The sequence below is a fragment of the Caretta caretta genome, chromosome 6, assembly GCF_965140235.1.
Source record: "Caretta caretta isolate rCarCar2 chromosome 6, rCarCar1.hap1, whole genome shotgun sequence".
Lineage (NCBI taxonomy): Eukaryota > Metazoa > Chordata > Testudines > Cheloniidae > Caretta > Caretta caretta.
In genome coordinates, this window is record NC_134211.1 from 71801529 (window position 1) to 71816057 (window position 14529).

Consider the following 14529-nt stretch of genomic DNA (forward strand, 5'->3'; position numbering starts at 1 on the left):
AAAGGTAGCAGTTCTAGATGACAGCTTTCAGACTGTCAAGACTCAACTGTGAACAACAAAGGGACTTACCTGCATGATAAGCAACACCAAATAACAGAAAAGGAAGGGGAGGAGGAGACAGCTTCTAACAAATACAGGAAACTTCTTCAACATAAACCACAATTTCTCTATTGTCTCAGTTTCATGGTGTAGTATGTGGGAGGTAAATAATTTGGACAACAGCCAGCAGGTCTGTAGCATGAAGTTAAATTCAAGACTAAAATCATATGACATGAAGGCTTTTGTAATGAGGATCAGTAGGGTTGCCAACTTTCTAATCACACAAAACTGAACACCCCTTTCCTGAGGCCCTGACCCTTCTCTGAGGCCCCGCCCCCACTCATTCCATCCCCCCTCTCTCCAACACTTGCTCTCCCCCACCCTCACTCATTTTCACTGGGCTGGGCAGCGGGTTGGGTTGAGGGCTCCAGTCGGGCGGTGCTTACCTCAGGCGACTCCCAGTCGGCAGCACAGCAGGGCTAAGGCAGGCTCCGTGCCTGCCTAGCTCCAAACGGCTCCCGGAAGCAGCCGGCATGTCCGGCTTCTAGGAGGAGGAGGGGCCAAGGGACTCTGCTCACTGCCCACACCCGCAGGTGCTGCCCCCGCAGCTCCCATTAGCCGCGGTTCCCAGCCAATGGGAGCTGCAGTGGATGCGCTGTGGAGGCGGGGGCAGCTTGCGGAGCTTCCCTGATTGCCACTCTGCCTAGGGGCCGCAGGGACATGCCGGCCGCTTCTGGGAGCCGTGCAGAGCCTTGGGAGGCAGGGAGCCTGCCTTCGTCCCACTGCGTCACTGACCAGACTTTTAACAGCGACCGGAGCCGCCAGGTTCCCTTTTTGACCGGGCATTCCGGTCGAAAACCGGACTCCTGGCAACACTAAGGAACAGTGAAGTCTGACCTGATCATACCAGGGGCCTTGCTGCATAGGCAGAGGCAGAAAGGGAAGTATGTACTATACACATACTCCTCTGCATTGGACAGAAATCACAAAATAAAACTACAAGACCGTGCTAGAGATTCCTACTCTGTTATAAAATAAAAGTCTTCAGAGTGATTTTTTTAAAAGTCTCTGTTCCAGTCTTTCCCCTCCCCTCCCCATACTTCAAATGCATTCATGTTATGTTGGTTGTTGGAATCACCCTATGGGAGAAGGCACTTTGCTCTTGGAAGACACAGATGCTAGTTTGATAGTCTTGGGGTGGTATCTACCTTTTCCTAAAGGTAGATGTTTACCACAGACTCAACTAGCATTGAACTCTATAAAAATATAATAGAAAATGCCTGAAAAATAAAACCTTATAATTTACAGCATGCCTTTGGGTGTCCATTGCATTTTACAAGCACATAAGAAGTTCTGGGTGCTGAGCTGTTTTGAAAATCTGGCCATTTACAATCCAAATGTGACCAGAAAACTCAATGACAGGAAAGGAAGAGCTGGGATTTGAATTGTAATAGAATACAAGCATGTATTTGCATGTATTTAACAAGGATATATCTTTACTGCAGAGTTAGCCCAGCTGATAACCCAGGTGTTGCCCGTGCTCCCTTTCTCTCCACGTGTAAGGGTACTGTTGGCCCCATACTAAAACTTAGTGGGGGTTTTTGGTTGGCCATCTCCCAGTACTAAAAGGGGAAGGGTCGATGAGAAATCAGGACTCTGAGACTGACAGTCCGCAAGAACAATGGGGAGAGGCCAATGCTCCAGGTCAGCCTGATTGACAGGTGGGCAGGCTAATGAGGGAACAGACTACAGACAGAGTGGGGCTGAGCTAAGGAGAAAGCAGGAGCCTGAGCTGAGCTGGGGCGCAGGGTCATGCTGGCCAGAGAGAACCAGAGAAGCAGCCCCGAGAGCAGACCTGTGTTGGGAGGAGATCTGCAGCAACCAGAGCCAGAGGGGCCAGAGAAGCAGCCCAGGGGGCGGGAGGCAGAGTGGAGCTGGGGCTGGGGCTGGAGCAGTCCGGAGCCGGGTGCGGTGAGCAGCTTGGAGTGGTGAGCGACGGGGGACCTTGGGCAGCGGGATCAGCGCAGGGAGGTGCCCCAGCTAAGAGGCCTTGCGGGCCGGACGTGGAGGGGGATCATAACCCCAACAGGGGGGCTGGCTCTGGGAAGAAAGGTCCTGCCACCTAGAGCCTGAAGGTGTGTGGCCACCGCCAGAGCATGTCTGACCTGCAGCATCCCTGCAGCACAACCAGGGCCTGGGCAGGAGGCCTGGGACGTGTGAGGAACAGACTGTGAACTTCCCTTACATTCCAGAGATGCTAGTTCTAATGTTCCCGTCCCTCAGAGTGGGGTTATGTGTTTTCCTTAACCATTTTCCTTATTTTTTCAAAATTAATTGCTGTTTAATAAATTGTATTTGCTTTGGACTGTGTGGAATGATCAGTAGGTCAGGGAAGCATCCAGAGCAGAGAGAGCACCCCAGAGTGGGGACATGCTAGACCCTGACCTAAGTGACCACAACAAGGTTGGGGGTTTGAGCCCCAGAAATCCTGGGCCCAGCCTTGTTGGGGTTACGAGGACTCTGCCACACAGGAGAGTGGAAGGGGAGCCCTCTGGATAAAAGAGGTGGGAGCAAGGACTCAGATCCTTTCGCTAGCCCGTTTTACCAGGGTAGTGTATAAGCCAGGAAGGTTCCCCACAATAGCGGGACCATTCCCCTGCTTACACACGCACAAAAATCTCTAACCCTGGTTAAGAAGATGCTTTAAGCCTGAGCTAGCAAGCACAGCTGAGGGCATAGTCTTGATCTTGGGTTTTGCTTCAGCCTGGGCCGGCAGCCCACCCTACTTTGTGGTGAAAAGGCAGGATAATCAAGCACTGGTGCTGGTAGACCTCCAATCCTATCCCACAGCTCTACCTGGGATGTACTTTCTGGTCTAACTTCTCCCTTCTTCTGCACTGGCTTTTTGACCTCCTGTTTGCCTGCTTCATTTCTGCTGCACTTACACAGCATTTGAATGGAGGTGCTGTCCAAGAAGCCCTCCTCTTGGGCTGCCAGTTGGCCAGAAGGTGTGATGTCTGTAAGACCCATAATTTGGGGGAATTTGTATGCTTAGTGGACAAGAAAGAGAGAGAGAAAGAGCAGTCCCAGTCAGTTGCACTACAAATCACTTTGAGGTTTGCAGACTGAATTCCTTAATGACATTCTCATTAAAAATTCTTGCAGCCAAATGCTGTTTTCTTTTGCCTTCAGAGCTGTCTGCAGTAATAAGGAGTATTTCCCCTTGGAAATTATTTACCTAAAGCATTGTTCTCATGTTCTTCCTACAGACAGCAGCTCCATGCTAGGTAAGAGAGAGCACCAGGCAAATGAATTAATAGAGTGGTCCAGTTTAATGCATCACTAAGAACTATAGGATAGCACACCAGAAATTCATCCCAGCACGTAGGCTAGTACAGCACCAGTGTGGATGCAATTACTTGGGTAGCACTTAGCAAGGATGGAGCATCCCCACTGCAAAGCTAGCTACACCAGGCTAGGCTAGCTTGGGCTTACTGTGAGTTGAAGACATAGAATCATAGAATCATAGGACTGGAAGGGACCTCGAGAGGTCATCTAGTCCAGTCCCCTGCATTCATGGCAGGACTAAGTATTATCTAGACCACACCTGACAGGTGTTTGTCTAACCTGCTCTTAAAAATCTCCAATGATGGCGATTCCACAACCTCCTAGGCAATTTATTCCAGTGCTTAACCACTCTGACAGTTAGGAAGTTTTTCCTAATGTCCAACCTAAACCTCCCTTGCTGCAATTTAAACCCAATGCTTCTCGTTCTATCCTCAGAGGTTAAGAAGAACAATTCTTCTCCCTCTTCCTTTTAACAACCTTTTATGTACTTGGAAACTGTTATCATGTCCCCTCTTAGTCTTCTCTTTTCCAGACTAAACAAACCCAATTTTCTCAATCTTCCCTCATAGGTCATGTTTTCTAGACCTTTAATCATTTTTGTTGCTCTTCTTTGGACTTTCTCCAGTTTGTCCACATCTTTCCTGAAATGTGGCACCCAGAACTGGACACAATACTCCAGCTGAGGCCTAATCAGCGTGGAATACAGCGGAAGAATTACCTCTCATGTCTTGCTTACAACACTCCTGTTAATACATCCCAGAATGATGCTAGCTTTTTTTGTAACAGTGTTACACTGTTGACTCATATTTAGCTTGTGGTCCACTATGACCCCCAGATCCCTTTCCGCAGTACTCCTTCCTAGGCAGTCACTTCCCATTTTGTATGTGAGCAACTGATTGTACTTTACTTGGGCCAAATTCAGAGGTGAGTGAAAGTGATTCTAAGAGACTGCCACTCACACTTTCCTCAACTTGTAAGTTACACTACTGTAGACTCAGTCTCCCTTGTACCTACACCCACTAGACATCACCTCTGAATCTGGGCCACTACGTTTATGGTAGCAGATTAGAAGTTTAGCTGCACATATGCAGCTAGAAGTCGGGCCTGCTTCTGCTCCCACCGAAGTCAATGGCAATTTTGCTATTGACTTCAAAAGGGGCAGGATCAGGCCGTTTGTTTGGTTTTGGCTGGAGGATTACATTTATATAGTGAATTTAATGCACTTCTTTCATGATTTGTGAATGTTACTTATTTCATTGTAAATTGTGGTGCCCTGCACCGCAGCACCTTACATTTGGGAGATTTTACGTGGTGATGAAGAAAATTAATGAAAAATAATTCTACAAAGATTCTGTAAAAATTGACATGTATTATCCTTAACGTGATCCAGTAATGAAATACATATTACACTAATCAGAGAAGGTCTATACTTGTCCAACTCAGGCTCTGGCGGGTCACAAATGTGAGGTGGGATGGAAGGGAGACAGGTTCCAGAAGTGAGGGGCTCTGACACTCATTTTATAGAGGGACCAACTCCAGGAACTGGCAGCAAGCGTGACTCAAGCGATCACAACTACTGGCACAAGACACAGGGAGAGAGTCCATCTCTCAGATAACCGGGTCCTAGACCATGGAGGGCTTTAAAGATCATAACTAACACTCCAACTGCATTGGGAAGAGATAATGTTATGGTGATGTTGGAGTAAGGAGTACTGCAGTAATCCAGCCTTAAGACTATTGTGTGATGCTGACAAACAGCTTGTTTGTAATAAACTCAGGAACCCTGCTTCAGTAGTGTCTGTCACCTTATTCCATACATTACAATATCGGCAATGTCTGCAAATTTGGACTGGAGATAGGGTTGCCAGGGGTTCGGTTTTCGATTGGAACACCCAGTCAAAAAGGGACCCTGGCAGCTCCAGTCAGCACTGCTGACCGGGCCGTTAAAAGTCCAGTTGGCGTGGGGCTGGCAGGCTCCCTACCCAGCTCCACATGGCTCCCAGGAAGCAGTCAGCATGTCCCTCTGGCTCCTAGGCATAGGGGCAGCCACGGGGACTCCGCGCACTGCCCCTGCCCTGAGCACTGGCTCCGCAGCTCCCATTGGCCAGGAACCACGGCCAATGGTAGCTGCCAGGGTGGTACCTGTGGGCAGGGGCAGCGCACAGAGACGCTTGGCCGTGCCTTCACCTAGGAGCTGGAGAGACATGCCAGCTGCTTCCCCAGAGCTGCCTGAGCTAAGCACCGCCTGGAGCCCACACCCTGAATTCCCTCCTGCACCCGAACCCCCTGCCCCAGCCCTGAGCACCCTCCTGCACCCAAACTCCCTCCCAGAGCCCATGCACTGAACCCCCTCCTGCACTTCAAACCCCTGCCCCAGCCCTGAGCCTCCTCCCACACTCCAAACCCCTCATTTCTGGCTCCACCCCAGAGCCCGCACTCCCAGCCAAGAGCCTGTACCCCCTCCCACATCCCAGCCCCCTGCCTCAGCCCGGAGCCCCCTCCCACACCCCAAACCCATAATCCCAGGCCCCACCCCAGAGTCTACACCCCCAGCCAGAGCCCTCACTCCCACCCTCTGCACCCCAACCTCCAGCCCAGAGCCCCCTCCTACACCCCAAATCCATCATCCCTGGCCCCACCCCAGAGCCCACATCCCCAGCTGGCGCCCTCACCCTTCCTGCACCCCAGCCCTCTGCCCCAGCCCAGGGCCCCCTCCCGCACCCTGAACCCCTCATTTCTGGCTCCACCCCAGAGCCTGCACCCCCAACCCAGAGTCTGTATCCCCTCCCGCACCCCAACCCCCTGCCCCAGCTTGGTGAAAATGAGCAAGTGAGGGTGGGGGAGAGCAAGCAATGGAGGGAGGTGGGATAAAATTAGCAGGGGCGGGGCCTCAGAGAAGGCGCGGGGAGGGGAAGGGGTGGGATTTTGGGGAAGGGGTGAGGCAAGACTGTTTAGTTTTTTGAGATTAGACAATTGGCAACCGTCACTGGAGATCTCTCAAGAAGAAAGTTTCTCCTGAGATCTCTTGGTCAGATCAGAAATGCCAGGCTGCTCTAGTACCTCTTCACATTCCCACTGGACCCAGGAAGTACAGAGGCCCACAGTGAAAATGAATAATATAAAAAGTTTTCTAAAAACTTTTTCCAGCTTCCATAAGGGTTCAGTGCAAATTTGGGTAAAGGTTTGGGTTGGGTCTTGTTTTCTGGTGTCAGTTTACCAATCCTCCTTCATTTTTACCTTGTTTCCCTTTGCAGAGCCAGAAGCTCCGAGAGGTTTTTAACTTAGATTTCCCAGACAACAACTTCCTGCTCAAGACTCTGACTGTTGTGACCGGCCCCGATATGGTGGATCTCACTTTCCACAACTTTGTCTCCTACAAAGAGAGTGTTGGCAAGGTATCTGAGACCTCAGGGGAATGGACCACCAGGGATGTCCAGGAATGGTAGTATTAGTGGAAAGAGGGAGGGTGGGAATTCTAAATCCCCTGTTTCTTGAGCATGACTGACAAGCTTGCCAGCTGCAAGGGACAGGAATCCCGTTCCAAAAGAGAGGGGGGTACAGTGCCCTTGAGCTCCAGCCTGGAGCCCCTGCAAGCAGAAGGAAGGAATTAATGTGCTGCTGCTATTCACTTCATCATCCTCCTTCCTGCAGTTAAAGTGGACAAAGCAAAGGATAGGAGGGTAAGTTCAAGGTCCTACTGTAAGCAGGTGTAGAAACAGGGGCTCAAGACTAGGCAGGTGGCAGGGACCGGAGGGTGCGCACTGCTCCTCAGGCTGTGAGGACGGGATGGGAGGTCAGCACCATTCAGAGTGCAGATGCCATGTCCTGATTGGTGCCATTTTTCTAACCTCTGATTGCATTTGTTTTGTTGCCAGAGCTGGGCTGAGGATATCATGGCCATCGTTAGAAATCCACTGACATCCAATGCATCTCGCTACACCTTCCTGGAGAAAATGTAAGTGGCTTCCAATTAATGTTACTCTTTAAAACTCCAACCCATTGCTCTCCCTGCCTGTCTCCGTAGAGAATGATGCCAGGGTGGGCTCCTTGGGAGCAAAGGGCTTCTGCAATTCAGCAACAAACCTTGTCTGAACTCAGTTGCCCATAACAACTGGTGCAATGTGGTATCTAGGCTGTATGTCACTTTGGGTGCATGTACACTGCACCCTTCTTTTGGCGGCATGTAGGGTGTATACCGGCGTAGTCTCCGTAGAATGGGTATAAATAACAGTGTAAACGGTGAAGCCTGGCTTAGACGAGCAGAGTAAAGACATGCTTGAAGGGTGTGGGACATACCTGAGTACATGCCCCAGACAGTTCTCTACTCACCCAAGCCATGCCTACCCATTTACGCTGCTATTTTTAGCAATGTAGCATCCTGCTGCCTCCCCATTTCCGGAGCCCTTTCCCACACTGAAGGAAAGACTCTGGCAATGGTGAAAGGGTGTCCATTACTTGCAATAATTGGTTGTGGTCAGTTTGGAATCCTTGAGTCGTCTTCTTTTGCTTGTGCATCTGCCATCTGTAGTTTGCTCTGTTGATTGTTCTTTCTGAGAAACAAGCTGTAGATGTTGATGGTTTCTGTTGAAGTCTCCACTGTTGGTCTCAATCACATATGATCTGGGTGCTGAATTCTTTTTCTTTATGGCAGCTGGCATTATCCATTCTTTTTCCTCATCCAGTTTGACGTGAACATAGTCTCTAGACCTGGCAGTTTTCTAACTGAGTGACATCTGTTGTAAAAGTGTTCATAAGCTTTGTTAGCCTTTTTATCCCATTTGGCTATTCTCTTCATTCTTGGCCACTTTGGAAATAGATTCTTTTCCAAAGATGGAATAGTAGTTCTGAGTTGTCTTCCCATCAGAATTTGTGCTGAACTAAATCCAGTAGCTGCTATTGGTGTTGATCTGTAACACAGAAGAGCAAGGAAAGGATCTTCCTGCTGTAAGATTTTCTTAGCCTTCTCTACAGCTCTTTCAGCCTCTCCATTTGCTTCTGGGTAAAACGGGCTGCTAGTAAATATGGTCAAAATCATATTTTGTTTGGAATGACTTAAATTCTGCTGCAGTGAATTGTGGTCCGTTGCCCATCACTAGTTGTTCTGGAATACCAAACTGAGCAAAAATGGACTTCAGTTTCTCAATAACATTGTGGCATATTATGTCTTTCAAATACACTATTTCTACGTATGTGGAAAAATAGTCCATGAAGACCAGGTAATGATGGCCTCTGAATTCACATAAATCTTCAGTGAGTCTCTTCCAAGGTCCGTCTGGTAGAGGTGCTGTTATTAAGGGTTCCTTGTGTTGTGTTGGTCTGTTAGTTCTGCAGTGTTCATGTGCAGATGCTTTATTCTTTATCTCCTTGCTGATGCCTGGCCACCTGGTTGGCCCGTTCACAGCATTTAATTAATCCTTGATGTCCTTCATGGATGAGGTTTAGGATTTCTCCACTCATTTGTCTGGAATTACGATGCAAATTGCCTTTAATCACAAGTCCATTTGACTCATTCAATTGTCCACGCACCACAAAGTAGTCTCTTATCACTTCCTTAGTGTCCTTTAGATACTCAAGTCAGCCGCCTCAATGTAACTTGAACTTCTTGAAGTTGAGTGTCTGTCAAGGTTGGGTTTTTTTAGCTGGAGGAATCCCTTTTCTGACACTGGTCTGTATGCAGCCACAGTATCCACATTTGCCATTATGTCATCTTCAAGCTCACAGGTAGCTGAGTGTGATTCTGGGCTCTGTGATAGAGCGTCTGCTATCACCAGATTTTTCCTAGGAACATATTTAGCAACTGGGTTAAATTTCATTAACCTTAGCAGTAGATGTTGGCATCTGAGCAGTGCTTGATCCAGGTCTTTTCCACTGATGAGGTTTACAAGCTATTTATTGTCTGTTACCAGTCCACATAGATCTCTGTAGAAGTTCTCACCTGCCCATATGCTTGCCAGGCACTCTTTTTCAATCTATGCATATCAGTTTTGTGCTCCTGTAAGGGAGCAAGAGCTAAATGCAACTGGCCCCCACTCAGAGCCATGTTGTTGCAACAATGCCCCACCTAGGTTATAGCTCCTTACATCTGCACTGACCCTTGTGGGTTTGTTCACATTACAGTACTGGAGAAATGGAGCAGTTGAGATCAATCCTTTTACCTTTTTGAAGAAAATGTCTTGATTTGGGCCCCATAGCCAAGATGTGTTCGACTTTAAGGGTATGTCTACACTGCAACTAAACACCTGTAGCTGGCCTGTGACAGCTGACTCAGACGCAGGCTGCGGGGTTGTTTAAGCAATGTAGACATTTGGGCTTGGGCTGGAGCCTGGGCTCTGGGACCCTCTCCCCTCACGGGGTCGCAGAGTCTGGTCTTCAGCCTGTGCCTGAATATCTACACAACAATTTAACAGCCATGCAGCCCAAGCTCCATGAGCCCAAGTCAGATGACATGGGCCAGCCATGGGTATTTAGTTGCACTGTAGATATACTCCAACAATTCATTCAGTGGTTTTATCACTGTAGAAAGGTCTTGTAGGCATTGACCAAGGTAATTTACTAGCTCAGTATATATATATCAGTTCTGACAGGTTTCAGAGTAGCAGCCGTGTTAGTCTATATTCGCAAAAAGAAAAGGAGTACTTGTGGCACCTTAGAGACTAACCAATTTATTTGAGCATAAGCTTTCGTGAGCAACAGCTCACTTCATCGGATGCATAAAAGTGGAAAATGCAGTGAGGATATTTTTATACATACAGACCATGAAAAAATGGGTGTTTATCACTTCAAAAGGTTTTCTCTCCCCCCACCCCACTCTCCTGCTGGTAATAGCTTATCTAAGGTGATCACTCTCCTTACAATGTGTATGATAATCAAGGTGGGCCATTTCCAGCATAAATCCAGGGTTTAACAAGAACTTCTGAGGAATTGGGGGGGAGGGTAAATAAGGAAAAAACAAGGGGAAATAGGTTACCTTGCATAATGACTTAGCCACTCTCAGTCTCTATTCAAGCCCCCCCCCCCCCCCCATTCCTCAGACGTTCTTGTTAAACCCTGGATTTATGCTGGAAATGGCCCACCTTGATTATCATACACATTGTAAGGAGAGTGATCACTTTAGATAAGCTATTACCAGCAGGAGAGTGGGGTGAGGGGAGAGAAAACCTTTTGAAGTGATAAACACCCATTTTTTCATGGTCTGTGTGTATAAAAATGTCCTCACTGCATTTTCCACTTTTATGCATCTGATAAAGTGAGCTGTAGCTCACGAAAGCTTATGCTCAAATAAATTGGTTAGTCTCTAAGGTGCCACAAGTACTCCTATATCAGTTCTGGTTCATTAGTTGGTGCATTCCATTCTCAAATTGCTTTTACTTTCTCAGGGCTAGGACTGATTCCATCTCTGTTTATGGTCTGTCTCAAAAACAAAATTTGGGGTAGGCGGAAATGCATTTTTCCTTGTTTAGCATCAGTCCAGACTGATTAGGCTTAGGACTTCATTGAGTGGTTTGTTGTGTTGAAGATCCATATATCAGAATATCATCTACGAAAACTATAACTTCATTTGTGCTCATTAACAATTCTGCCATCTTTCTTTGGATAACTTCAGGTGCACTGGTAATCCCAAAAAGTAATCTTTGAAAGCAAAATCTCCCAAAGGGTGTGATAACTGTAGCACTTGCTTTAGCTAAAGAAATTGTTTAGATATCCGGCTGAGGCATCCCTTTCACTTTGGGGAGGAAGTCTTCCAGTGTTGGGAGGATATATTTTTCTCTCACAACTGCTTCATATAGTCTTTTAAGATCTACAGAGTCACATTTTTCCATTTTTCTTTATAACTGGTACTATTGGCACACACCAGGCTGTTGGCTTAGAAATTTTCTTCTAATATGCGAATCCACTCCCTTCTCTTTAACTCAGTTTCCACTTTATGATGTAATGAGGTAGGAATCCTTCAAGGTGTATGTATGTATGGTTCAGTATTGTCTCTTAAGGTTATTTGTACTGGATTGCCTTTCAGAAGTCCAATATGACCTAATATTCCATCAAGTTCTTCCACTTGTCTCACTAGGCCCATCGTGGCTGCCACACTGCAGCTGAGAAGGCTGTTGGTCTGTAGCCCATAGATCACATACAAAGACAAAAGCGATGCATCCAGATCGTAAGTTATTTCTGTAGTGGACTGGCCCATGCAGGTCAGAATACTGTCAGAGCTGTCTCAGGTAACTTCAGCTTTGGAAAGGGTTGAAGGTGATTGTAAGTCCTTCTGAGATGACTGTGAGGTCAACTCCTGAGTCAATTATAAAGGCAATAGTCTTTCCATGAATATTCAGTTTCACTCTCCGGGAAGGCTCTCTGTCATCACAAGTGATAGATCCCAGAAATAATGGCTCTTGATTGTCTGTAATGTAAGTCAACTCCCTGATTGTTTTGGTGCAGCAAACAGCTGCAAAATGTCCATATTTCATGCATACGTTATGCTGTTTGCCTGTGACTGGACATGCAGCACCCACTGTGCATGTAGGCTGGAATTTGTCTCTCAGGGTATGTCTACACTGCCCATGTTACAGTGTGGCCACGGCAGCGCTGTAACATGGGCAGTGTAGACACGCTTTATCGCCGTGGGTGAGCTCTCCTGGCGATAAAAAAGCCCCACCCCGAATGAGCGGTGGCAGCTTTATTACTGGGAGTGCTGTCTATACTGGCGCTTTTCAGCGCTAAAACTTTGTCTTGCGGGGGGTGGGGGGTTCACACCCCTGAACGACTAAAGTTTTAGCGCTGAAAGTGACAGTGTAGACACAGCTTTAGCCTCAGAGTTCTCTCTCCTTGCCTCAGGGGTTTTATGACAATGACTTTTAACACTCAAGTGTCTGTTTATAGCTTAGTGAGTTTCAGGGTTTTCAAATTGCTCCTCCTGCCTTTTGTTATATTGTTTGACTAATTCTGACTCTTTTGCTATCTGCATAGCTGTCGCTAGTGTTAAACCTCTCTTCAGTTGTAGCTGCTGTGAAAGGTTTTTATCTGCTAACCCACTAACTACTAGCCTGTCTCTGATGCTTTCATGATTTGCATTGCCAAAAATCAGTTTTCAGCCAATGTATGCAGAGCTCTTATAAAACATTCATTATTTTCCCCCTGGTTCTTGAAGTCTCTGGTGAAAACATGCTCTTTCATAAACCACATTTCTGAGCTATAAAGAATGCATCTAACATAGCCAGAACCCTTTCATAGTGATCTCCATGACTTTCTTCAGTAAAGTCAAAGGATTTAAAGATATGCTCTGCCAACTTCCCCATAGCATATATTAGCGAAGATCGCTGTATATCTCCAGTTTCTTTGTGGAGTTTTTTGCAATTCAAAATCTTGCAAAATACTGCTTTCTTTCTGTCCACTGGAAAGGTTTGTCAAAGCTGAAGTTCTCTGGGGCACTGAAGAGTGGCATATTGATGAGATCCTGCAATCTTTGTTGCTGTTCCTTTTGTCTGCAACATCTGTTGCTGTTTTCCTTTTGTGTCTGTTCTTAATTTACTACTGACACCATGTCATGCTCCTGTACCAGATGTGGACTGGTCCCAGAACTTGCTTATACATACCAGCTATGTTCATCATAAGATCCTTTAATGATCTGCGTGGTGTGATTGAGGGTTGTTAAAAAAGGGATTTTTATGCACAGTGCCACCTAGTGGCTGAACGGCATAATACAATTTAATTTAGCATGCCCATTACAGCGGGGAAAGGCTCTGCCCATTTACTGGCAGCGGGGAAAGGCTCCAGCAGCAGGGAAAGACTCAGATGTGGTGTGCTTTTCACTGCAACATGCAGCTACACCTACACTACATGCCACTGCCAGTGGTGTGTAGTGTAGACATAGCCATAATGAGAATGACTGAAACCAAAGTACACAGTGAGCCAGTTAAGCATATGCTTGGTATTATACAAAAGCAATTAAATCGAGAGCCCCAAGAGTTATATCCAGGGAAGATTCCCTCCAGGATCACATTAGCCCTGACACATACTGAGTCTTTCTTTCCAGGACTGTGTCATATTATTTAACTGACCACAGGGATCATGGTAGAGCAACAAATAAAACCACCTCTCTTAGGTGTTTCTCATTTCTCATTGTGGTACAGAAGTATTTATATACTGTGCTGACTGCCTATCTTTGTCTGCCTCCTTCCCAAAGAGTAGGACCAAACCTCTGCTGGTAGGTAGCATCTCAAAATCTGCCAGACCTAAAGAAGAGCTCTGTGTAGCTTGAAAGCGTGTCTCTCTCACAAAACAGAATTTGGTCTAATCAAAGATATGACCACCTCACCCACCTTGTCTCTCTCATATCCTGGGACCAATGCGACTACAGCAATGCCGCAGACAGGACTCTATTTGGCAGTTAACATCTGAGTTTCTTTCCCTCTCCCTGAATCCTGGTATGTGGGGTCTGGAAAGGTTATACAAGCATGTTCTTGTCTAATCTGCTCTTTTTCACAGCCTGGTGAAGCTGAAGATGCAACTCAATGCTGAAGGAAAAATTCCTATCAGGAAGTGAGTACAGGCATTTATATCTCATTGTGCACCCAGTCAGGCTGAAAACAGAGCAGGTGGGTGAAGGGACGAGAACCCAACCTGGCTTTGTCTGCCTTGCTGCACCCGGAGGAAGACATTACCTCTTAGGGATTCTGGTCCTTCCCCCAAGAAGAGGGAAAGGGACTTCTGTCTCTTCTGGCTGTCCCCAGAAGGGGGTTAGGCCATGGGGGGATATGCCTTGGGAGATCCCACTAGCAGGGGCTACCCTTTAATGCAGTAAGAAGAACCCTAGGATTAGCCCTCTGATCTCAATTAGAGTAGAGATCAACAACCAGGTCTGGTCTGGGTTGTATAAAGCCTCATTTGTTGGGGTTTTGTTTTGCAAAACCAAGGCTGGGTAAGATCCAAATCTCATTTTAACCACCCTCCAGAAGCTTAAGGGGTTCTGGTCCTGGTCCATCTCTAAATGAGCTGTCTGCTGGCTGGCAGCAGTGCTGGGACGCCTGTGTTTCTTACTGCCCTCTGGGAATTCTGAGCTGATGTGTTCTTTAATTGCTTTCCCGTTATCTGTGTATAAAATCTTTGGGCCTTCTCCCCAGTTTATCCCAGTTTAATACCAGTGTATCT

The 14529-nt window shown here is 47.0% G+C and overlaps 1 protein-coding gene across 6 annotated transcripts in view; it reads left to right on the top strand.

The window, feature by feature from the left end:
- PLCB2 (phospholipase C beta 2) overlaps window positions 1-14529 on the top strand; it is a 67360-nt gene that overhangs the window by 14171 nt on the left and 38660 nt on the right. For 5 of the 6 annotated variants that reach the window (XM_048854133.2, XM_048854134.2, XM_075129708.1 and 2 more), the window contains 3 exons: window positions 6642-6782; window positions 7263-7342; window positions 13867-13920. In XM_048854133.2, coding sequence (XP_048710090.1) covers window positions 6642-6782; window positions 7263-7342; window positions 13867-13920 — 275 coding nt within the window. Of the gene's footprint in view, window positions 1-6641; window positions 6783-7262; window positions 7343-11492; window positions 11543-13866; window positions 13921-14529 lie in introns of those variants that run through there. The other variant, XM_048854135.2, reaches the window with a different exon arrangement.